The sequence below is a fragment of the Gobio gobio genome (assembly GCF_949357685.1).
Source record: "Gobio gobio genome assembly, chromosome: 4".
NCBI classification, from domain to species: Eukaryota; Metazoa; Chordata; class Actinopteri; order Cypriniformes; family Gobionidae; genus Gobio; species Gobio gobio.
The window spans coordinates 28,932,698-28,958,809 of NC_137100.1; the positions used below are offsets into that span (position 1 = coordinate 28,932,698).

General features: G+C 39.8%; 1 protein-coding gene across 1 annotated transcript in view; it reads right to left on the reverse strand.

The window, feature by feature from the left end:
• The window catches only part of vcana (versican a), a gene marked incomplete at its 5' end in the record, with an annotated part of 40,991 nt that overhangs the window by 12,275 nt on the left and 2,604 nt on the right, over positions 1 to 26,112 (reverse strand). Inside the window, one exon of the mRNA XM_079815819.1 lies at positions 25,702 to 25,995. Coding sequence (XP_079671945.1) covers positions 25,702 to 25,995 — 294 coding nt within the window. The remainder of the gene's footprint in view (positions 1 to 25,701; positions 25,996 to 26,112) is intronic.

Consider the following 26,112-nt stretch of genomic DNA (forward strand, 5'->3'; position numbering starts at 1 on the left):
TAAAGTCGATGTTTTTAGATTATAATCTTTAGTAGACACAGAGTCTCCTGAGAAGTCATCAGTCAGTGTCTCCGTTGTAACTTGTTTGGATTCTGTGGAGGTCTGACGATCTATTGTGTGTTCATTTACATCTGCATCAGTAGCCTCAGGAGTTTCTGTCTGTATTGCTTGTGTTTCCTCATCTACATATGTTGAACTGCTCTGCAGGATGTCTGGGATTGCTGTTGTTTGTTGAACTATTAACTCATCTGTGGAGGTTTCAAATGACACATGTAACTGAGGTAACTCGGTGCCATCCATTCCAGATCCCTCTGGTTCCTCTGTCATAATGCTTGATGCCATCATGACAATTGGGGTTACTCCTCCTGCTTCTTCTGTAACAATTGTAGGGGCAAAAGGTGAAGACTGCTCTAAAACAGACATAGTATCTGCATCAAGGATAATTGCATCCTTAGTGATAATGTCTGGTTTGATGCTATGATCTCTCATACTTTCTGTTACAGTTGAAAACAGTTCATCTTCATCTTCCACTTCCTCTGTGAATATTAAGACTGGGCTTGTTGGAGAGAGTTGGTGATCAGCATTGTCCTTAGATAAGATAGATGGAGTAGGGGTGGACAAAGGACCTTGAGATGGCACTATAGAAGGTAATGCAGTGTGGCTGGTTCCCACATCAGAATGTGTTTCAGGAGCAGTAAAGCTAGTGGCTGTTGATTCTGATACAGAACCATCAGAAGGTCCCTGCTCTGTCTGTGCTGTCTCTGAGACCAGAGTAAAACCATCAGCATTTGTGCTTGAGAACACCCTCTGCATTTGAGGTGTTGTGGTTCTGTATGAAACAACGTTGTCTGTATCGTCTTGTCCATTGCTGACTGAGCTAAAGGGTATCATGCTAATGGTTGTTTCTGTCATTTTTGAGAGCAAAGGAGATGATGTCACAGGAGTTGTGTTATCACCTGATCCATCATCTTCTGCTCCATTCCCATCTGTTGAGTCTTCCCCACTGCCATCCTCTAAAAGTGAAGTTGTAAATGTTACAGTTGACTTGGTGGAGCTCAAGAAAGAGGGAAATGGGGATAAAGTTGACTGATGCATGAAATCTGTGCTGCCCGTGACAGATGCAACACTTGAGAAACCTGTTTTATCCTCAGTTTCATATACTTCAGCCTCTTCAGTTCTTACAGATAGGTCCTCATATGACTTAGTTGTTGGTGTTCTGGAAATCTCATCAGTAGGATCTCCAGGTGTGGAAAAATCCTTGTCATCCTCAGTGGTTGATAAGGAAAACCCATTGAAGTTGATTTCTGGAGTACTTGGTGGTAAGGAACTCTTTTGTGACACTACTGCAACAGGTGTAGCTTCAGTTCTCTTTGGTTGTGACTCAAGAGCTGCTAGGGATATTTCACCACCAGTGCCAGTATCTCCATCCACTTCACTTTCAGATGTGATTTTACTACCTTCAGTATATGATCTCACTGCTGTTTGGGCAGTGTTAGACAGTAATGTTGATTCAGTTGTGAAGGATGTGGAATGGGAGGCACCTGAAAAACTTACTGGCTCTGATGTGCGGTCAGCCTCACTGACTTCCGCCTTATCTGTGGCCACAGTATAATTATCATACATTTCAGCTGTTGGACTCACTCCGTCCTCCTCACCAGAACCCTCTTGTTGAGTGGTTTCCTGGTCATCTTCAACACCACCAGAGCCCTCTTTGTCTACAAAAGTAGATGTAATGGAGCTCAAACTTTGTGTTAAAGTGATGTCCCTGTCAAGCTCTGTAAAGCCAGTGTTGGTTATATGAACTGTAGGAGAACCAGTCTGCATTTTGATGGCTGCTGATGAAACATACATGACAGGGGACTCCCCTGATCCTTCATCATCTGTTGTGTCATCCTCTGAATCTACAGATGAGATTGTTGTGTGCTTGCTAAGGCTTTTGCTAGAAGATGGTGTAAACATTGTTCTTGTCCTGAGAGGAGCTGAAGTTGCTTCATAACTTTCAGTGACTGTTGATGTTTGGCCGTGATTAAAAGAACCAGGCATTGTTTGGATAGCTAAAGGTACCGTGTGGCCAGATTCAACTGTTGCCACTGAAGTGTGGCTTAGTTTTCTTGATCCAATTGCAGTATGACTTGATTCTGTGGTCTGTTCAGTCAACTGTGATTCTGTAATAGTGTGAGAAGGTCTGGAAGACACTGGGGCTGTGTGGGTGGCAACAACAGGCTCTGTGAATCTTCTAATAACAGGCTGTGTTGTTGTGTAACTTGATTCAAATTCAGTTGCTGAGGAGACAATCTCTCTTTGAGATGTCATGACCTCTTGACTTGTGACTGTTTTGATCATAGATGATGGAGCTATGGTGAGAGTAAACAATGAGCTTGATCTAGCTTCTCCACTCACAGTTGTTTTAACATCTATTATTGCAGTTATATTTTCTGATGGCTGCACTCCAGAAGCAGCAATTGACTCAAAACCAACAGCAGTTGTCTTGTCCTCTGATGGTGTAACTTGGGGAGGAATTGATTCTACAACAGCAGAAGATATTTCACCAGAGCCACCATCTTCAACCACTTCATTTTCAGACAGATCTCCACTGCCTTGTTCAGAAGATGAGTCTGTAACCACTGTTTGGACTGTGCTAGAAAACAATTCTGTTGTGGATGAAATGGAATGTGAAGAACTTTCAGACCTCACTGGTTCCGATGTTTGGTCAGTCTCATGAATTTCTGCCTCATCAGTGGCTACAAAATAATGATCATATGATTTAGTTGTCTGTGGAAATGTGGAAAGGGATTCTGTTTCTGGGATCTCTGCATAAGTTGAAGTCCACTCTGAGCTTGCATTTATCATGTCAATTGAAGGTATTGTGGAAAGAGTTAGTGTGGCAGCTTGTTCTTTTTGCATTTTAACAGGAGCTGTAGAGCTGGTGATTTCATCATCTGATTTAATTGTAATATGAAGTGATGAACTTGTTGTGAACACTTTACTGAACATTTGAGAGGTGTAATCTCCTGAACCATCATACTCTGAAGATGGCAAAACGGAAGCTAAACTTGACAGTGACAGGAAATCTTTGGATGTTGTCCTCTTTGGTAGCATTGTACTTGTGAAAATGCCAACATGTCCAGTCTGAGCAGAGGAGAACAGAGTCTCTGAAAGATTGGTGAGGGTGGATTCAGATGGTTTTGCTGACAGGTCTTTGTCCTCCAACACAGTCGCTGTTGCCCTATGTGACGTGATATCTTGACTTGTGACAGTTCGTCCAGTTGAGACCCCAGTACTCGATGTAAATGTAAGTTCTGTGCTAGTTACAGTAGAGTCGGGAGAGGAAACAGGTTCTCTACTATGTTCCTCAGTCTGACCTCTTGTAGCTTCAGCATCTATTGAGTTGGACACTGAGAATGTTTCTGATGTGTCAGGTGGTGTTTTAGTGAATTCTTGGGCTGATTTGGTTGTGCTGTACAATGAAGAACCTGTTGTCGTAAAACCTTTGCTAAACATGTCAGAGGTGTCATCTTCTGAAACTGCAGACTCTGTGGACAACAAAACTGAAGCAAAACTTGTCAGTGACAGTGCATCTTTTACCGTTGTCTTCTCTGAGGCAATTGTGCTTGTGACAGTGATTTCAGATAATATCTTGTCTAAATGTTCAGTCTGAGCAGAGGAGAAAAGAGTCTCTGAAACATCAATGATGGTGGGCTCAGATGGTTTTGCTGAAAGCTCTTTGTCCTCCATATCAGTCACTGTGGTTGTTGCTGTATGTGAATAAACATCTTGACTTGTGACGGTTCGTCCTGTTGATTGCTCAGTGCTCAGTGATGTAAGACTATGTACTGTACTTGATGAAGTAGAGTCAAGAGAGGAAACAGGTTCTCTACTATGTGCCTCGGTTGACGGATCTTGTGTAAATACAGCATCTGATGAGATGGACACTGAGATTGTTTCTGTTCTGTCAGATGGTGTTTTAGTGAGATCTTGATCTAATATTGTTGCAGTATGAAGTGAGGAACTGGTTGTGATATCTTTGCTAAACATATCAGAGGTGTCATCTCCTGATGCTTCAGACTCTGTTGATGGCAAGCTTGAAAGAAAACTTGATGGTGACAGCAAATATTTGGCAGTTGTCATCTCTGAGGTCACCGAGACAGGGCTTTCAGATAATGTCTTGTCTAAATGTTCGGTCTGAGCAGAGGAGGACAGAGTCTCTGAAACATCAATGATGGTGGACTCAAATGGTTTTGCTGACAGGTCTTTGTCCTCAGTCACAGTCAGGTTGGTTGTTGGTGTATGTGATGTAATATCTTCACCTGTGACTGTTCGTACTGTTGAGACCCCAGTGCTTAATGATGTAAATGTATGTAAGGCACTAGTTTCAGTAGAGTCAATAATGGAAACATTTTCTCCACTATCTGCTACAGTTGTCTGTTCTGGTCTAGCTTCAGCATTTGTTGAGTAAGACACTGCCATTTCTGCTTTATCAGATGGTGTTTTGGTAAGTTCTTGCTCCGATTTGGTTGCAGTATAATTTGAAGAACTTGTTGTTGTGATCTCTTTGACAAACATATCAGAGGTCTCATTTCCTGACACTTCAGACTCTGTTGATGGCAAGCTTAAAGAAAAACTTGACTGTGTAAGAGCATCTTTGACAGTTGTCTTTTCTGAGGCTATTGTGACAGTGCTTTCAGATAATATCTTGACTAAATGTTCAGTCTGAGCAGAGGGGAAAAGAGTCTCTGAAACATCAATGATGGTGGGCTCAGATGGTTTTGCTGACAGCTCTTTGTCCTCCATATCAGTCACTGTGGTTGTTGCTGTATGTGAATAAACATCTTGACTTGTGACGGTTCGTCCTGTTGATTGCTCAGTGCTCAGTGATGTAAGACTATGTACTGTACTTGATGAAGTAGAGTCAAGAGAGGAAACAGGTTCTCTACTATGTGCCTCAGTTGACGGATCTTGTGTAAATACAGCATCTGACGAGATGGACACAGAAATTGTTTCTGTTGTAACAGATGGTGTTTTAGTGATTTCTTGATCTAATATTGTTGCAGTATGAAGTGAGGAACTGGTTGTGATATCTTTGCTAAACATATCAGAGGTGTCATCTCCTGATGCGTCAGACTCTGTTGATGGCAATCTTGAAGAAAAACTTGACTGTGTAAGAGCATCTTTGACAGTTGTCTTCTCTGAGGCCATTGTGACAGTGCTTTCAGATAATATCTTGTCTAAATGTTCAGTCTGAGGAGAGGAGAAAAGAGTCTCTGAAACATCAATGATGGTGGGCACAGATGGTTTTGCTGACAGTTCTTTGTCCTCCATATCAGTCACAGTGGTTGTTGCTGTATGTGAAGTAACATCTTGACTTGTGACTGTTCGTCCTGTTGAGTGCTCAGTGCTCAGTGATGTAAGAGTATGTACTGTGCTTGATGAAGTAGAGTCAAGAGAGGAAACAGGTTCTCTACTATGTTCATCAGTTGTCTGATCTTGCGAAAATACAGCATCTGATGAGATGGACACTGATATTGTTTCTGTTCTGTCAGATGGTGTTTTAGTGAGATCTTGATCTAATATTGTTGTAGTATGAAGTGAGGAACTGGTTGTGAAATCTTTGCTAAACATATCAGAGGTGTCATCTCGTGATGCTTCAGACTCTGTTGATGGCAAGCTTGAAAGAAAACTTGATGGTGACAGCAAATATTTGGCAGTTGTCATCTCTGAGGTCACCGAGACAGTGCTTTCAGATAATGTCTTGTCTAAATGTTCAGTCTGAGCAGAGGAGGACAGAGTCTCTGAAACATCAATGATGGTGGACTCAAATGGTTTTGCTGACAGGTCTTTGTCCTCAATCACAGTCACGGTGGTTGTTGGTGTATGTGATGTAATATCTTCACCTGTGACTGTTCGTCCTGTTGAGTCCCCAGTGCTTAATGATGTAAATGTATGTGTGGTACTAGTTTCAGTAGAGTCAATAATGGAAACATGTTCTCCACTATCTGCTACAGTTGTCTGTTCTGGTCTAGCTTCAGCATTTGTTGAGTAAGACACTGCGATTTCTGTTTTATCAGATGGTATTTTAGTAAGTTCTTGGTCCGATTTGGTTGCAGTATAAATTGAAGAACTTGTTGTTGTGATCTGTTTGACAAATATATCAGAGGTCTCATTTCCTGAAACTTCAGACTCTGTTGATGGCAAGCTTAAAGAAAAACTTGACTCTGTAACAGCATCTTTGACAGTTGTCTTTTCTGAGGCTATTGTGACATTGCTTTCAGATAATATCTTGTCTAAATGTTCAGTCTGAGCAGAGGAGAATAGAGTCTCTGAAACATCAATGATGGTGGACTCAGATGGTTTTGCTGACAGTTCTTTGTCCTCCATATCAGTCACTGTGGTAGTTGCTGTATGTGAAGTAACATCTTGACTTGTGACTGTTTGTCCTGTTGAGTGCTCAGTGCTCAGTGATGTAAGACTATGTACTGTGCTTGATAAAGTAGAGGAAACAGGTTCTGTACTATGTGTCTCAGTTGTCGGATCTAGTTTAAATACAGCATCTGATGAGATGGACATTGAGATTGTTTCTGTTGTGTCAGATGGTGTTTTAGTAAGATCCTCATCTGATTTTGTTGTAGTATGAAATGTGGAACTGGTTGTGAAATCTTTGTTAAACATTTCAGAAGTGTCATCTACTGATGCTATAGACTTTGTTGATGACAAGCTTGAAGAAAAACTTGACTGTGTAAGAGCTTCTTTGACAGTTGTCTTCTCTGAGGCCATTGTGACAGTGCTTTCAGATAATATATTGTCTAAATGTTCAGTCTGAGCAGAGGAGAAAAGAGTCGCTGAAACATCAATGATGGTGGGTACAGATGGTTTTGCTGAAAGTTCTTTGTCCTCCATATCAGTCACTGTGGTTATTGCTGTATGTGAAGTAACATCTTGACTTGTGACTGTTCGTCCTGTTGAGTGCTCAGTGCTCGGTGATGTAAGACTATGTACTGTGCTTGGTGAAGTAGGGTCAAGAGAGGAAACAGGTTTTCTACTATGTGCCTCAGTTGACAGATCGTGTGTAAATACAGCATCTGACGAGATGGACACTGAGATTGTTTCTGTTCTGTCAGATGGTGTTTTAGTGAGATCTTGATCTAATATTGTTGCAGTATGAAGTGAGGAACTGGTTGTGATATCTTTGTTAAACATATCAGAGGTGTCATCTCCTGATGCTTCAGACTCTGTTGATGGCAAGCTTGAAGAAAAACTTGACTGTGTAAGAGCTTCTTTGACAGTTGTCTTCTCTGAGGCTATTGTGACAGTGCTTTCAGATAAAATGTTCTCTAAATGTTCAGTCTGAGCAGAGGAGAAAATAGTCTCTGAAACATCAATGATGGTGGGCACAGATGGTTTTGCTGACAGTTCTTTGTCCTCCATATCAGTCACTGTGGTTGTTGCTGTATGTGAAGTAACATCTTGACTTGTGACTGTTCGTCCTGTTGAGTGCTCTGTGCTCGGTGATGTAAGACTATGTACTTTGCTTGGTGAAGTAGGGTCAAGAGAGTAAACAGGTTTTCTACTATGTGCCTCAGCTGTCTGATCTTGTGTAACTACAGCATCTGATGAGATGGACACTGAGATTGTTTCTGTTCTTTCAGATGGTGTTTTAGTGAGATCTTGATCTAATATTGTTGTAGTATGAAGTGAGGAACTGGTGGTGAAATCTTTGCTAAACATATCAGAGGTGTCATCTCCTGATGCTTCAGACTCTGTTGATGGCAAGCTTGAAAAAAAACTTGATGGTGACAGCAAATATTTGGCAGTAGTCATCTCTGAGGTCACTGAGACAGTGCTTTCAGATAATGTCTTGTCTAAATGTTCAGTCTGAGCAGAAGAGAAAAGAGTCTCTGAAACATCAATGATGGTGAGCTCAGATGGTTTTGCTGACAGCTCTTTGTCCTCCATATCAGTCACTGTGGTTGTTGCTGTATGTGAAGTAACATCTTGACTTGTGACTGTTTGTCCTGTTGAGTGCTCAGTGCTCAGTGATGTAAGACTATGTACTGTGCTTGATAAAGTAGAGGAAACAGGTTCTGTACTATGTGCCTCAGTTGTCGGATCTTGTGTAAATACAGCATCTGATGAGATGGACAGTGAGATTGTTTCTGTTCTGTCAGATGGTGTTTTAGTGAGATCTAATATTGTTGTAGTATGAAGTGAGGAACTGGTTGTGAAATCTTTGCTAAACATATCAGAGGTGCCGTCTCCTGATGCTTCAGACTCGTTTGATGGCAAGCTTGAAAGAAAACTTGATGGTGACAGCAAATATTTGGCAGTAGTCATCTCTGAGGTCACTGAGACGGTGCTTTCAGATAATGTCTTGTCTAAATGTTCGGTCTGAGCAGAGGAGGACAGAGTCTCTGAAACATCAATAATGGTGGAATCAAATGGTTTTGCTGACAGTTCTTTGTCGTCCATATCAGTCACTGTGGTTGTTGCTGTGTGTGAAGTAATATCTTCACTTGAGACTGTTCGTACTGTTGAGTCCCCAGTACTTAATGATGTAAATGAATGCCTGGTACTAGTTTCAGTAGAGTCAATAATGGAAACATGTTCTCCACTATCTGCTACAGTTGTCTGTTCTGTTGTAGCTCCAACATTTGTTGAGTAAGACACTGTGATTTCTGCTTCATCAGATGGTGTTTTGGTAAGTTCTTGGTCTGATTTGGTTGCAGTATAAATTGAAGAACTTGTTGTTGTTATTTCTTTGACAAACATATCAGAGGTCTCATTTCCTGAAACTTCAGACTCTGTTGATGGCAAGCTTAAAGAAAAACTTGACTGTGTAAGAGCATCTTTGACAGTTGTCTTTTCTGAGGCTATTGTGACAGTGCTTTCAGATAATATCTTGTCTAAATGTTCAGTCTGAGCAGAGGAGAAAAGAGTCTCTGAAGCATCAATGATGGTGGGCTCAGATGGTTTTGCTGACAGTTCTTTGTCCTCCATATCAGTCACTGTGTTTGTAGCTGTATGTGAAGTAACATCTTGACTTGTGACTGTTCGTCCTGTTGAGTGCTCAGTGCTCGGTGATGTAAGACTATGTACTGTGCTTGGTGAAGTAGGGTCAAGAGAGGAAACAGGTTTTCTACTATGTGCCTCAGCTGTCTGATCTTGTGTAACTACAGCATCTGATGAGATGGACACTGAGATTGTTTCTGTTCTGTCAGATGGTATTTTAGTGAGATCTTGATCTAATATTGATGTAGTATGAAGTGAGGAACTGGCGGTGAAATCTTTGCTAAACATTACAGAGGTGCCGTCTCCTGATGCTTCAGACTCTGTTGATGGCAAGCTTGAAAAAAAACTTGATGGTGATAGCAAATATTTGTCAGTAGTCATCTCTGAGGTCACTGAGACAGTGCTTTCAGATAATGTCTTGTCTAAATGTTCGGTCTGAACAGAGGAGGACAGAGTCTCTGAAACATCAATGATGGTGGAATCAAATGGTTTTGCTGACAGTTCTTTGTCTTCAATCACAGTCAGTTTGGTTGTTGGTGTATGTGATGTAACATCTTCACTTGTGACTGTTCGTACTGTTGAGTCCCCAGTACTCAATGATGTAAATGAATTCACGATACTAGTTTCAGTAGAGTCAATAATGGAAACATGTTCTCCACTATCTGCAACAGTTGTCTGTTCTGGTCTAGCTTCAGCATTTCTAGAGTAAGAGACTGCGCTTTCAGCTTTATCAGATGGTGTTTTGGTAAGTTCTTGGTCCGATTTGGTTGCATTGTAAATTGAAGAACTTGTTGTTGTGATCTCTTTGACAAACATATCAGCGGTGTCATCTCCTGACGCTTCAGACTCTGTTGATGGCAGTCTTGAAGAAAAACTTGACTGTGTAAGAGCATCTTTGACAGTTGTCTTTTCTGAGGCTATTGTGACAGTGCTTTCAGATAATATCTTGTCTAAATGTTCAGTCTGAGCAGAGGAGAAAAGAGTCTCTGAAACATCAATGATGGTGGACTCAGATGGTTTTGCTGACAGCTCTTTGTCCTCCATATCAGTCACTGTGGTTGTTGCTGTATGTGAAGTAACATCTTGACTTGTGACGGTTTGTCCTGTTGAGTGCTCAGTGCTCAGTGATGTAAGACTATGTACTGTGCTTGATGAAGTAGAGTCAAGAGAGGAAACAGGTTCTCTACTATGTGCCTCAGTTGTCGGATCTTGTGTAAATACAGCATCTGATGAGATGGACATTGAGATTGTTTCTGTTGTGTCAGATGGTGTTTTAGTAAGATCCTCATCTGATTTTGTTGTAGTATGAAATTTGGAGCTGGTTGTGAAATCTTTGCTAAACATTTCAGAAGTGTCATCTACTGATGCTATAGACTCTGTTGATGACAAGCTTGAAGAAAAACTTGACTGTGTAAGAGCTTCTTTGACAGTTGTCTTCTCTGAGGCCATTGTGACAGTGCTTTCAGAAAAGATATTGTCTAAATGTTCAGTCTGAGCAGAGGAGAAAAGAGTCTCTGAAACATCAATGATGGTGGGCACAGATGGTTTTGCTGACAGTTCTTTGTCCTCCATATCAGTCACTGTGGTTGTTGCTGTATGTGAAGTAACATCTTGATTTGTGACTGTTCGTCCTGTTGAGTGCTCAGTGCTCAGTGATGTAAGACTATGTACTGTACTTGATGAAGTAGAGTCAAGAGAGGAAACAGGTTCTCTACTATGTTCCTCAGTTGTCTGATCTTGCGTGAATACAGCATCTGATGAGAAGGACACTGAAATTGTTTCTGTTCTGTCAGATGGTGTTTTAGTGAGATCTTGATCTAATATTTTTGTAGTATGAAGTGAGGAACTGGTGGTGAAATCTTTGCTAAACATATCAGAGGTGTCATCTCCTGATGCTTCAGACTCTGTTGATGGCAAGCTTAAAAGAAAACTTGATGGTGAAAGCAAATATTTGGCAGTAGTCATCTCTGAGGTCACTGAGTCGGTGCTTTCAGATAATGTCTTGTCTAAATGTTCGGTCTGAGCATAGGAGGACATAGTCTCTGAAACATCAATAATGGTGGAATCAAATGGTTTTGCTGACAGTTCTTTGTCCTCAATCACAGTCAGGTTGGTTGTTGGTGTATGTGATGTAATATCTTCACTTGAGACTGTTCGTACTGTTGAGTCCCCAGTACTTAATGATGTAAATGAATGCCTGGTACTAGTTTCAGTAGAGTCAATAATGGAAACATGTTCTCCACTATCTGCTACAGTTGTCTGTTCTGTTGTAGCTCCAGCATTTGTTGAGTAAGACACTGTGATTTCTGCTTTATCAGATGGTGTTTTGGTAAGTTCTTGGTCCGATTTGGTTGCAGTATAAATTGAAGAACTTGTTGTTGTTATTTCTTTGACAAACATATCAGAGGTCTCATTTCCTGAAACTTCAGACTCTGTTGATGGCAAGCTTAAAGAAAAACTTGACTGTGTAAGAGCATCTTTGACAGTTGTCTTTTCTGAGGCTATTGTGAAAGTGCTTTCAGATAATATCTTTTCTAAATGTTCAGTCTGAGCAGAGGAGAAAATAGTCTCTGAAACATCAATGATGGTGGGCACAGATGGTTTTGCTGACAGTTCTTTGTCCTCCATATCAGTCACTGTGGTTGTTGCTGTATGTGAAGTAACATCTTGACTTGTGACTGTTTGTCCTGTTGAGCGCTCAGTGCTCAGAGATGTAAGACTATGTACTGTGCTTGATGAAGTAGAGTCAAGAGAGGAAACAGGTTCTCTACTATGTGCCTCAGTTGTCGGATCTTGTGTAAATACAGCATCTGATGAGATGGACATTGAGATTGTTTCTGTTGTGTCAGATGGTGTTTTAGTAAGATCCTCATCTGATTTTGTTGTAGTATGAAATGTGGAACTGGTGGTGAAATCTTTGCTAAACATTTCAGAAGTGTCATCTACTGCTGTTATAGACTCTGTTGATGACAAGCTTGAAGAAAAACTTGACTGTGTAAGAGCTTCTTTGACAGTTGTCTTCTCAGAGGCCATTGTGACAGTGCTTTCAGATAATATCTTGTCTAAATGTTCAGTCTGAGCAGAGGATAATAGAGTCTCTGAAACATCAATGATGGTGGGCACAGATGGTTTTGCTGACAGTTCTTTGTCCTCCATATCAGTCACTGTGGTTGTTGCTATATGTGAAGTAACATCTTGACTTGTGACTGTTTGTCCTGTTGAGTGCTCAGTGCTCAGTGATGTAAGACTATGTACTGTACTTGATGAAGTAGAGTCAAGAGAGGAAACAGGTTCTCTACTATGTTCCTCAGTTGTCTGATCTTGCGTAAATACAGCATCTGATGAGATGGACACTGAGATTGTTTCTGTTCTGTCAGATGGTGTTTTAGTGAGATCTTGATCTAATATTGTTGTAGTATGAAGTGAGGAACTGGTGGTGAAATCTTTGCTAAACATATCAGAGGTGTCATCTCCTGATGCTTCAGACTCTGTTGATGGCAAGCTTGAAAAAAAACTTGATGGTGACAGCAAATATTTGGCAGTAGTCATCTCTGAGGTCACTGAGACGGTGCTTTCAGATAATGTCTTGTCTAAATGTTCGGTCTGAGCAGAGGAGGACAGAGTCTCTGAAACATCAATGATGGTGGAATTAAATGGTTTTGCTGACAGTTCTTTGTCCTCCATATCAGTCACTGTGGTTGTTGCTGTGTGTGAAGTAACATCTTGACTTGTGACTGTTTGTCCTGTTGAGTGCTCAGTGCTCAGTGATGTAAGACTATGTACTGTGCTTGATGAAGTAGAGTCAAGAGAGGAAACAGGTTCTCTACTATGTGTCTCAGTTGTCGGATCTTGTGTAAATACAGCATCTGATGAGATGGACATTGAGATTGTTTCTGTTGTGTCAGATGGTGTTTTAGTAAGATCCTCATCTGATTTTGTTGTAGTATGAAATGTGGAACTGGTTGTGAAATCTTTGCTAAACATTTCAGAAGTGTCATCTACTGATGATATAGACTCTGTTGATGACAAGCTTGAATAAAAACTTGACTGTGTAAGAGCTTCTTTGACAGTTGTCTTCTCAGAGGCCATTGTGACAGTGCTTTCAGATAATATCTTGTCTAAATGTTCAGTCTGAGCAGAGGATAAAAGAGTCTCTGAAACATCAATGATGGTGGTCACAGGTGGTTTTGCTGACAGTTCTTTGTCCTCCATATCAGTCACTGTGGTTGTTGCTGTATGTGAAGTAACATCTTGACTTGTGACTGTTCGTCCTGTTGAGTGCTCAGTGCTCAGTGATGTAAGACTATGTACTGTACTTGATGAAGTAGAGTCAAGAGAGGAAACAGGTTCTCTACTATATTCCTCAGTTGTCTGATCTTGCGTAAATACAGCATCTGATGAGATGGACACTGAGATTGTTTCTGTTCTGTCAGATGGTGTTTTAGTGAGATCTTGATCTAATATTGTTGTAGTATGAAGTGAGGAACTGGTGGTGAAATCTTTGCTAAACATATCAGAGGTGTCATCTCCTGATGCTTCAGACTCTGTTGATGGCAAGCTTAAAAGAAAACTTGATGGTGACAGCAAATATTTGGCAGTAGTCATCTCTGAGGTCACTGAGACGGTGCTTTCAGATAATGTCTTGTCTAAATGTTCATTCTGTGCAGAGGAGGACAGAGTCTTTGAAACATCAATGATGGTGGAATCAAATGGTTTTGCTGACAGTTCTTTTTCCTCAATTACTGTCAGGTTGGTTGTTGGTGTATGTGATATAATATCCTTACTTGAGACTGTTCGTACTGTTGAGTCCCCAGTACTTAATGATGTAAATGAATGCCCGGTACTAGTTTCAGTAGAGTCAATAATGGAAACATGTTCTCCACTATCTGCTACAGTTGTCTGTTCTGTTGTAGCTTCAGCATTTGTTAAGTAAGACACTGTGATTTCTGCTTTATCAGATGGTGTTTTGGTAAGTTCTTGGTCCGATTTGGTTGCAGAATAAATTGAAGAACTTGTTGTTGTTATTTCTTTGACAAATATATCAGAGGTCTCATTTCCTGAAACTTCAGACTCTGTTGATGGCAAGCTTAAAGAAAAACTTGACTGTGTAAGAGCATCTTTGACAGTTGTCTTTTCTGAGGCTATTGTGACAGTGCTTTCAGATAATATCTTGTCTAAATGTTCAGTCTGAGCAGAGGAGAAAAGAGTCTCTGAAGCATCAATGATGGTGGGCTCAGATGGTTTTGCTGACAGCTCTTTGTCCTCCATATCAGTCACTGTGGTTGTTGCTGTATGTGAAGTAACATCTTGACTTGTGACGGTTCGTCCTGTTGAATGGCCAGTGCTCAGTAATGTAAGAATATGTACTGTGCTTGATGAAGTAGAGTCAAGAGAGGAAACAGGTTCTCTACTATGTGCCTCAGTTGACGGATCTTGTGTAAATACAGCATCTGACGAGATGGACACTGAGATTGTTTCTGTTGTGTCAGATGGTGTTTTAGGGAGATCTTGATCTAATATTGTTGCAGTATGAAGTGAGGAACTGGTTGTGATATCTTTGCTAAACATATCAGAGGTGTCATTTCCTGACGCTTCAGACTCTGTTGATGGCAATCTTGAAGAAAAACTTGACTGTGTAAGAGCATCTTTGACAGTTGTCTTTTCTGAGGCTATTGTGACAGTGCTTTCAGATAATATCTTGTCTAAATGTTCAGTCTGAGCAGAGGAGAAAAGAGTCTCTGAAACATCAATGATGGTGGACTCAGATGGTTTTGCTGACAGCTCTATGTCCTCCATATCAGTCACTGTGGTTCTTGCTGTATGTGAAGTAACATCTTGACTTGTGACTGTTCGTCCTGTTAAGTGCTCAGTGCTCAGTGATGTAAGACTATGTACTCTACTTGATGAAGTAGAGTCAAGAGAGGAAACAGGTTCTCTACTATGTTCCTCAGTTGTCTGATCTTGTGTAAATACAGCATCTGATGAGATGGACAGTGAGATTGTTTCTGTTCTGTCAGAAAGTGTTTTAGTGAGATCTTGATCTAATATTGTTGTAGTATGAAGTGAGGAACTGGTTGTGAAATCTTTGCTAAACATATCAGAGGTGCCGTCTCCTGATGCTTCAGACTCTTTTGATGGCAAGCTTGAAAAAAAACTTGATGGTGACAGCAAATATTTGGCAGTAGTCATCTCTGAGGTCACTGAGACGGTGCTTTCAGATAATGTCTTGTCTAGATGTTCGGTCTGAGCAGAGGAGGACAGAGTCTCTGAAACATCAATGATGGTGGAATCAAATGGTTTTGCTGACAGTTCTTTGTCCTCAATCACAGTCAGGTTGGTTTTTGGTGTATGTGATGTAATATCTTCACTTGAGACTGTTCGTACTGTTGAGTTCCCAGTACTTAAGGATGTAAATGAATGCCCGGTACTAGTTTCAGTAGAGTCAGTAATGGAAACATGTTCTCCACTATCTGCTACAGTTGTCAGTTCTTTTGTAGCTTCAGCATTTGTTGAGTAAGACACTGTGATTGCTGCTTTATCAGATGGTGTTTTGGTAAGTTCTTGGTCCGATTTGGTTGCAGTATAAATTGAAGAACTTGTTGTTTTTATTTCTCTGACAAACATATCAGAGGTCTCATTTCCTGAAACTTCAGACTCTGTTGATGGCAAGCTTAAAGAAAAACTTGACTGTGTAAGAGCATCTTTGACAGTTGTCTTTTCTGAGGCTATTGTGACAGTGCTTTCAGATAATATCTTGTCTAAATGTTCAGTCTGAGCAGAGGAGAAAAGAGTCTCTGAAATATCAATGATGGTGGGCTCAGATGGTTTTGCTGACCGCTCTTTGTCCTCCATATCAGTCACTGTGGTTGTTGCTGTATGTGAAGTAACATCTTGACTTGTGACTGTTTGTCCTGTTGAGTGCTCAGTGCTCAGTGATGTAAGACTATGTACTGTGCTTGATGAAGTAGAGTCAAGAGAGGAAACAGGTTCTCTACTATGTGCCTCAGTTGTCGGATCTTGTGTAAATACAGCATCTGATGAGATGGACATTGAGATTGTTTCTGTTGTGTCAGAAGGTGTTTTAGTAAGATCCTCATCTGATTTTGTTGTAGTATGAAATGTGGAACTGGTTGTGAAATCTTTGCTAAACATTTCAGAAGTGTCATCTACTGATGCTATAGACTCTGTTGGTGTCAAGCTTGAAGAAAAACTTGACTGTGTAAGAGCTTCTTTGGCAGTTGTTGTGCTTTTGTGTGTTTTTTCATTGATATATTCTGTTTTTGTTGACGAGAACAGAGTCTCTGAAACATCAATGATGGTGGACTCAGAAGGTTTTGCTGACAGTGCTTTGTCCTCAATCACAGTCACTGTGGTTGTTACTGAATGTGATGTAACATCTTGACCTGTGACTATTTCTGTTGAGACCCCAGTGTTCAATGATGTAAATGTAGGTGCAGTACTAGTTACAGTAAATTCAAGAGAGGAAAAGGGTTCTCTACTTTGTGCCTCAGTTGTCTGGTCTCTTGTAGGCTCAGCATCTGTTGAGCTGGGTGCTGAGATTGCTTTTTTGGTGAGCTCTTGGTCTGATTTGGTCATTGTATATAATGCTGAACTTTTTGTTGTGGTGCTAAGCATATAAGATGTCTCATCTCCTGAAGCTTCAGAATCTGAAGACTGCAAAACTGATGAAAAATGTGATGGTGAAAGCTCATCTTTTACTGTGGTCATCTCTAAATTCTTTGTTGATGATATCGATTGTGAAGCTGCTTCTTTCTGCATTTTAACAGTCTCACTTGATGATTGTCTAAGTGTAAATGGTAAGTCCAGTTTACTTGTTGTACTATGTACTTGAGTTGGCAGCGTCAAAGTGAACACTTCAGATGTTTGAACACCTATGCCTGCTTCATCTGTATTCAAATGGTCCATATGTCCAGAAGTAGACTCTAAGACAGAAACAACTGTTGTGGTTTTAGTCAAATCATCTTTCTGAGTTGTTATTCCCATGACCTGTGTTGTATCAGCTGTATCTTTGGCTTTGTCTTCTGTTATTGAGCTAGTACTGTGCACTGAATGAGATATAGATGACTTAGTAATGTCATCATGATCCAAATGAATTTCTGTTGATCCTGTTGGGTCTACTGCTTTTACAAAAGGTTGTTTTTCATTTGTGGAGGTTGAAATGTTTGTAATGACAGTTCCTTCAGATATGAGCAATTCCTCTTCACTAATTGCTATGGGAGGTGATGGCGGAGTGGATTCTACTATTTTTTCTCCTAGACCAAAATCTATGTCTGGATCAAGGGTTGTGGAAAACAAGGGGGACACCATTGAAGATCCTGACACCAATGATTCATGTGGTGTTCTGCCAGCCTCCACTAATGAACTATCAAAATCAAATGTTGTTTCCATTTGTTCACTTAAGTTGTTTACTCCAAGGGAATTACTTCCAAACGTATCTCCTCTAACTTCTTCTGCCACATCTTTAGGATGAAGTGTCACCTCAAGCTTGCCGTTTATGAAGCTGACTGTTGGGGTCATGGAAATGGCTAGAGAGGACAATAAATCCCCACTTGCCACAACAGTTTCCCGATCAACAGGAAGATCATCATCGGGTATCTGAGGAATGTCTACCAACTGGGGAATGTGAGGATGTTGTACTCCAAAAGGCATCGGACTTGGATTAACTGTTGAAAAAAAAGGGGGGTGGGGTCAAAGAAACATGGCATTAAATGAATTCGCCCTTTTCTGTGCAAAAGTTCATAAGTGTGACAAAATGATTTTAAATGCATAGGCACATTATGATCTCACACAATTTAATACTAGAGGCTGTGTATTTATGCCATAGTAAAAGTATTGGCTCAATAAAGACAAAAAGAAATGGCAAATGTTTTTAGTAAACTGCCTAAGTTATGTACAGGATCCTCACAACCATCAACACAATTAGGCATTTCACTGCATGCACACTAACAGACCTCACAACAACTGATCCTCTCCACAAAACTTCCTTATGACTGTGTCATCAGAGAAAGACAGACATCCGTTTTAGTAAACATGACCGGCTGCCACAAACTAAAGCCCTACATATCTACCAGAACTACCATTTCATCTTCTTGGTCATATCAGTTAAACATCCCACACAGCTACTGATATACATTTCAAGGTTGGAAAAGGACCAGTGTTTCCCACAAGCCAAACTTGTCCAGATTAGTAGCTGATGTTGGGAACACCTGCAGGGACAGAGGTTAATGTCTGCAGACACCTGGTTAAGCCAACAGGAGTCTGGACAGACAGAATACAGAAAAAAAACAAAAACAAAACCTTCTCATTCGTTTGCCTAAAGGCCAACTTCCAGACACAAGGGAATGGTCAAACTCAAAGTTCACAGCATCATTTATGCATCTGTTAAAACAAGCTGGAGTGTGCTCAAAAAGGGGAGCAGTGCATGGGGCTGAAGGCAGGCACAAATGTGCTTTTGTATCTAAATCATTACCTCACTGGCCTAAGCATCCTGGATAATGTCCTGAACTCATTAGTTTATTCTTTGTGCCATAACATTTTGACATAAAATGTGTAATATATCATTATTACACCCTTACTTTCTTTTGGTCTTGCTTATTTCTTACAAGCAAACAAATATGCCAACAGAAAAATGCAATGCTCACATTCTCTTCACTACCACTTACTCAGCCGTCTCTATACAGATGAGACTGTGCTGTAGAGATGACATCAGCCATGTTGTAGTGTCCAGACATCAGTGCACTAACAGAACTGTTTACGCTGGTAAAGGTCCAAAGCCTCATTCTGCCAAGCCTGCAGTAACTGACAGAAATCACTGGAAGAACAGATTTGCCAGGGCATCCCCTAATAAACAGCTCTCTAAACTAAATGGATCCACATCATCTGTACTGAAAACATGCCATATGGAGGCAAACAGTCTGTCATTACCAGATGAGACCTGCCATATCAGATCACTGCACCTGTAGGTAATGGTAACTGCAATCATAAATTCATCCCAGCATGAATATATGTGTGTGTTTATAAATATGTATGTTTTTTGTTTGACCACATATTTGTTTACGATTTACTTTTTTTTTCTCAGAATCACAGTGTCAAAAATCATAGTACTCTTGAATGCAATATAAAGAACACAGGACTAAATCTTTGCTGTGTGGTACTGTGGTATCCATCCAAAATACATCCAGAATTTGATAGTGCTAAGGAAGTTCTCAGAGCTTGACAGAATTAGGGATTTTGGGTACTGCTAAATGCCTCTCTATAAACATTTTCAATGTAGAAAGCACAATTTTCAATTTCAATTGTCAATTTTTAGGACCCTGGACAGCACTGTTAAGCACCATTCACACCAAGGATGATAACTATAACAAAAATTAGAAAGATGTAATAATCATTAATTCTATAACAAGGGAAGTCCATAACCCAGCTATAGAGATAATGACAGTATAGTTGGAATCAGGGTTTTTTTCCAGCTGATGAATGATAAAAGCATTGACAGCCAATCAGAATCTACCTGACTTTAAAATTTGTTTTGCATTTAAAGCACCAGACAGCATAAGTGCAGCATGTGCATATAATACATAGAACGTTATTGTCCGTTGGTGTGGACATCAAAGTTATCTTTATTGTTATTGTTCTTAGTGTAAACAGTCCTTTAGCAGTTTTGTGGCATATTGAAATTGAACCACAATTACTTTATAGTGGTAAATTATTCTGACCATTATTCTTTCTGTGATGCAAAAATGCACTATAATTTTTTGGACAATAAACCGACAATGAACAATGAAAATTATCAGACAATGAACTGATAATAAATGAAAATCGCTGCGGATGAGAACATACTATTATTTTCACGTTTCATGTTCATATTTTTACATAGTTCTGAAAATAATAAAAAAATTAAAATATGATGTAGCAGCCCTACCTTGCATATTCTATTTGATAAAAAATGTCAAGCCACTTTCAGAAAGCATGTGAAAACAAAAGCAAATAAATCATACCTAGGTCATCAGAATCAGTGGTGGTGTGTGTGACCTCTGTCTCCTTGGGTGCCACTGACAGGCCTGAAGCAGCTTCTTTATGTGATGTTTCATGGTCAGTAAGTGAAGATGTGGTAATCTCTGCTCCAGCAGCAACTGTGGCTGAACTAGGTGTAGTCAAACCTGGTGTCTTTGTAAAATGGTCAGTCAATTCAACGGTGTCTCTTTCTGAATAGCTGGTGAATGTTTGAGAGACTATTTGTGTAGATTTTGAGGTTCCTGAAGATGTTTCTCCAGGTTGTGAGCTTTGCATAAAAACAGTGGATGTATCTGTAGAATCAGTGATGGTAACTCCACTGGAGGCCTCTGAAGGTTCAGGTACTGAGCTTGTGGATCTCTGTGTAGACAGAGGTGGGGGGTCCGCCATAACAACACCAACACCAGTCTCATCTTCATACTCAGAGAAAACAGTAGACTTGGCACTCTCAGTTGGCCTCAAAGTGGCCTCTGTTGCCAATAAGAAGGATGACTTTGTGGAAGCATGTGATTCAGCTTCATCTTTACCATTAGTGGTCTCAATAGCTGAGTGAGTCAGAATCTGGGTTGGGAATTTATCATGATCACTTTCAGTGATGAATTCACTAAGTGAGGACGATTCAGTTTTGTATCCAGATTCTACTGTGTTTACTAATGTTACTACAGAGGCCTCGGGTTCTAAATCTCTGTCTGTTGTAATATCAACCAGGATAGATTCCTCCGTTTTCCCGACTGCAAACATTGGTTTTGTGCTTAGTGAAGATGAAAGTAAAATATCAGGTAGAACAGTCCTCACTTCAATGATACTCTTATCCTCTGGTTCCTCCATTGGTTCTTCTGTGGCTGTGGGGGCTGCAGTAGTAAGTTCTTCACGGACCACATCTCCACGAACTTTGGCTTCTTCATCAGCCTTCTCAGTGCCAAAATCACTAATATCAAAATCTGGAACTTTTGTTGTGGGGAAGCTTTCCTCAGATTTCACACTGACTGCTGCTGCATATGGTGTGTTGACAGATTCTTGTCTGTCAGGGAAGTGGCTTGTCTTTGGTGGTGTCATGCTTGTAGAAAACATAGAAGGGAAGGTAGGAGATAGGTCATCATCAGAGGTGGCCTGTAATGCATGAGAGGGACTGGCCTCTGAAGTCTGGCCTCTGGTGGTCTCTGTGGCAAAGAATGCAGTGGTGGGCTCCATAGTTGTACCACTCTGGATTGTGACATCCACCCAGGAGGACTGGTTGAATAAAAGCTTAGAGGGGCCTGTAGGGAGAAAAAAAAATCACAATATTTACCCAATATTTTGATATTTTGTGTTATATTCATTTTACTTAAACATGAGCAGAATCCTGCATTTAATCAAACCACATTAAAATACACAATCAAAATGCATATCAACATACACTGTAAAAAAAAAAATCAGGTCTCCAATTGAAAATTTTCTAGTGACTGATCACATCTAAATTTTTTAGTTGGCCAAATTGAAATTCACAGAAATTCAATTTGGCCAACTGAAAAATTTAGATGTGATCGGTCACTAGAACATTTTCAATTGGAGACCTGAATTGTTTTTACAGTGTACTCTACCTTTCAAACTATTTTATTCATGAAGGATGCATTAAATTGTTTAAAAATGACAGTAAAGGCTTTCACATTGTTTAAAAAATCTATTTCAAAATAAATGCTGAATCACGAAAAAACATGTATCACAGTTTCCACAAAAAAAATTAAGCAGAATAATTTTTTACCACTGATAATAATAAGAAATGAGCATGAGAATGATTTCTGAAGTATCGTGACACTGCAGACTGGAGTAATGATGCTCAAAATTCAGCTTTGCCATCACGGGGATAAATCACATTTTAAAATAGAAAACTGAAATTTCAACAATATTTCACAATACTACCGTTTTACTGTATTCAAATAAATGCAGCCTTGGTGAGCATGAGAGACTTCTTTCAAAAACATGTGTTTTTCAAAATATTACTGACCCCAAACTTTTGAACAGTAGTGTAGGTTATTAGCTTGCAACCAATCTGAGTTTTATTTTATTTTATTTTATCTTTTTTGTTATATAAACATAACACATTTTAAAACTTTTCTTTTTTTGTTAGTGTAAATTGTGAAACGTGTAAATTCAGTGTCTACTTTTTTGCCACTATAATGTATGTAACTTATTGTAAACAGGATTTTCAGATAGATCTGCTATGGGAATCTTTCAGTTTTCACAGCAGCTTGCACTGTCACTACATCTCTTGGGACATTATGCTTGTTGTATGATCACATTATTATGAAACATCCTCCCAGTATTGTAGAAAAAAAGCATGATTTGATTATACCGTTCTCAGAGTCACAGAGAGGCCTATATTCCTAACAATTGTTGAAACACTGATAAAGTTTTTTTTAAATTGTTGCAATCTGAAAGTGATTTTCACCTTCACTCCATAAAAAAGGAAAATATGGGTCATTTTTACAAAGCTTTCTAGGTACAGGCAGCTCTTTAAACATTTAATTGTATGCAATGCTTAATGCAGATTAACTCCGATTAACTTGGCTTTAAACAATTCAGTGGATTTATTTTATCTGAATGGTGTCAGAATGGTTCCAACAACCTCACAAATAGTTTGCAAATTGAATTTCATTCACACAAACAGCTTACATGCTCTTAATGACTGTTTAGCCCTTAATTACCCTGTGTTCACAAAAAAAGCTTCATCTTCAAATACAACAGGCTAGCAGCCAAGGCTCCAGCTGTTCTCTATTATCTCCAGGCTCTTTCTATTCATTCTGATGTCAGCCATGAGGTACTTTTTCCTTTAAGAAAAATGTCTGTCATTCATGTGATGCATTGTCTGATGGTTTGTGGGATGTTGCAAGGTGTGGTGAGGGGCAAAAACATCCTAACATTTGTCATCCTAATCCAGCCTGATTAGCTCATGTGATTTCATGCACATCTGTCACTATATCAAACATTCATAGTCATCACAGGGCAAACGAACATGAGAACCAAACTCATCATGTGAGAGAAAACACTTGAACAGCACTCAATGCCACATGGATCAGAGAGGCTTGACAGACTTGAAACAGACCAAACAAACTCAGAGGTCACAGTGTCGAGATTTAGGTTGAACCCCAGGTCCATTACTTATCACAGCAGTCAGTGGCTGTCATTCTGGGTGAGTGCCCTGCCTGGCAGGGGGTAGGTTGTCTAAATTAGCCTCAGTTGAAAAGATAAACCCCCCAGGTCAGGGGTTAGCGAGACCCACTGATTTTAGAGCTCTTGTAGTAGTGCTCTCCTTTATCTGCATGTCTGTTCAGATAAGTGCTGGTGCAAATGACAGGAAGAACAGAAAGTCTGACAGTGGAAAGAGGCAGAAAAAAGGAGCAGGTAACACCTAAGCACTTTTTCATTTTTGTTGATGGCTGTAGGGGCTGTTTGTCCATCTGAATTACAGAAAAGCTATAAGCTTTGTATTATGCAACAAAATGTTCTAATGGCTCATAAAAATGAATTGCGACTCTAAGAAAGGAATCCCTACCTTCCAGAGACAATTGTATATGCCAGGGGCATTTCTTCCGAGGAGGCAAGGAAGGCAGTGCCTCTTTAAAAAATTGGATGGGAAAATAACCCATATTACAAAAATAAAACCACGCTAAAATTACCAAATGTGACATTAAAAAGTGCACAAATCACTCTAAAGTAACACTGTCCAACAGCGACACCAGCAGGTAAAGTTAAAGTGGGAGTCTGCGTCTCTCGTGCCTCCCCTGTGCCCCATTGATTTGACAAAGTCTCTAAAGCGTGCAGTGGATTTAGTGTGGGGTAATTGAGAATGAATGGGGAAAGTCATGTGGAGGAGGCAATGCCTCCATCGTGCTATGATTGGACATGATTGGTTATGATTGGATATGATTGGTTCACGCGATGAATCCCACCTCTTGTTTTTGTACACATTCACGAATGTGACCCATGACCACAAAACCAGTCATAAGGGTCAATTGAGGGGTCAATTCATAAATAAGCTTTCCGTTGATGTACGGTTTGTAAGGATAAGTCAATATTTGGCCGAGATAAACTATTTGAAAATCTGGAATCTGAGGGTGCAAAAAATTTTAATATTGAGAAAATCGCTTTTAAAGTTGTCCAAATGAAGTCCTTAGCAATGCATATTACAAATAATAATACATTTTTTATATATTTACGGTAGGAAATGTACAAAATATCTTCATGGAACATAATCTTTACTTAATATCCTAATGATTTTTGGCATAAAAGAAAAATCGATCATTTTGACCCATACAATGTATTGTTGGCTATTGCCACAAATATACCTGTGGGACTTATGACTGGTTTTGTGGTCAAGACTGTAAAGTGATATTTAACCAGGAAATGTCACAACATTAAGTGTAACTGGGACATTCATTTACTTTTGATTTATTTATAATAAAACTAAAATAAATGCATAACCCAGACCTGCATTCATTTTTTAGCAAGATTTGAGCCAAGGTAAGAAAATCTGTAACTCTATTGTTGTCATATTTTATAGATAATCTATAATCTTTATAAATAATTTTGGAGATTTTGGTCTTTGCCTTTTCAAGTAGCTATCAGGTGATGTTATGGATGCACTGTTTGTAAAATTCTGGCCAATGATTATTTTCATGTTTTCAAGGTTGACAGCTGATGTCTGATAATAAAATAAAAAATTAAACATAAATTTTTTTTTTAAATGCAACAAGTACGCTACTAAATTAGGCATCAAAACATTATTATGCACAATATGAAAAATGGATATTCATTTTGACATTTACATTTACTAGTGTTAATCAATTATTAGTGTTTTTAGTGCTATTAACTTTAGGTTCGCGTTAGATGACGAGAAAGGTCATCAAAATGTAAAAACATGAAATTTTAATTTGAATATTACAATTCAAATATCCAGTTTTGGCTGCTAAATAAAAAGAAAAACTCTAATATTGGTCATACCATGATATATATCATGCATCCCTAGTTAATATGCCTATTACTGGCATAGATAATAGCTGCTCAGAGCGGTTCGACTAGTTAGCTGTACACTAACTTGACTTTGACGTGTCTCCGTGCTGTTTATCTTTTGAGAATGATGCCCCTGGTTGTATAATATTGTTCTTGTGAGGTCATCTAAGCCAATGAGAACATCAAGTCTTTCTGAAGTCTCAGTACCTACAACACCACAAAGCAAAGTCTGACAAGCATCTGTCATTTTAGCCATGAAGCACTACAGTGGCATAACGGACCTCTGAATGTTTAAACCTTCTTGTTAACCAAGCCCATTTTGGTTTCCTTAGTAACGGGCGGTAACCCAGAATGCAGCAGAGTGAGGTCAGTGAATCACTGGAGAATGAGCTACTCTCATGTAAACTTTTCCATACACGGCGTTTCAACTTAAAAGAACTTCAATTAACAGAAAGTGGCGCACTCTAACTAATATTCTGCTTTGGTTTACTGCCCTTAAGAGGCATTTACAGTAAGTCTGGAACTCAAGTTTACGTGCGTAATGGGGTGAGGGCTTCATAATACGCATGCTGAGAGAAATGACGTCAAAGCAGCTGGTAAAGTGGCTGTTCTCGCAACCATTCAGGTGTTCGTTTATTACACCATAAACACTTCATGAGCTCAGTGAAAAGTCTTTACCTTTGAAACAGTACGCTCCAAGCCTCATACTGGGATCTGGGAAGCCTGTTTGGTTTCGGTAGCGGTACATGGTGCGGACACCCAGCAGACCACCACCACACTGATTTCTGGGTACGGAGACAGGGTGGCGGGCACTGCCATCAGACAGCCATCCATAATCGCATCGGTCTAGGCCCTGTCTCCAGGCAGCATGGAGTTGACCAGGTGATGCCAGCTCTGCATTCATGCTTTCACACTCCGCCTTGGCCTCAGCAAAGGTCATCTTACGCATTGTGGGCGCAAAGTAAACATTACCTGAAGTAAAAACACACAAGAAACGTTTCGTATTATTATATATGAAATAAGCTGGATTTTGAGTTTGTCATAAAAATGCTTACATGTTAAGAAGCAATAATGATAGTTATTAAAGTC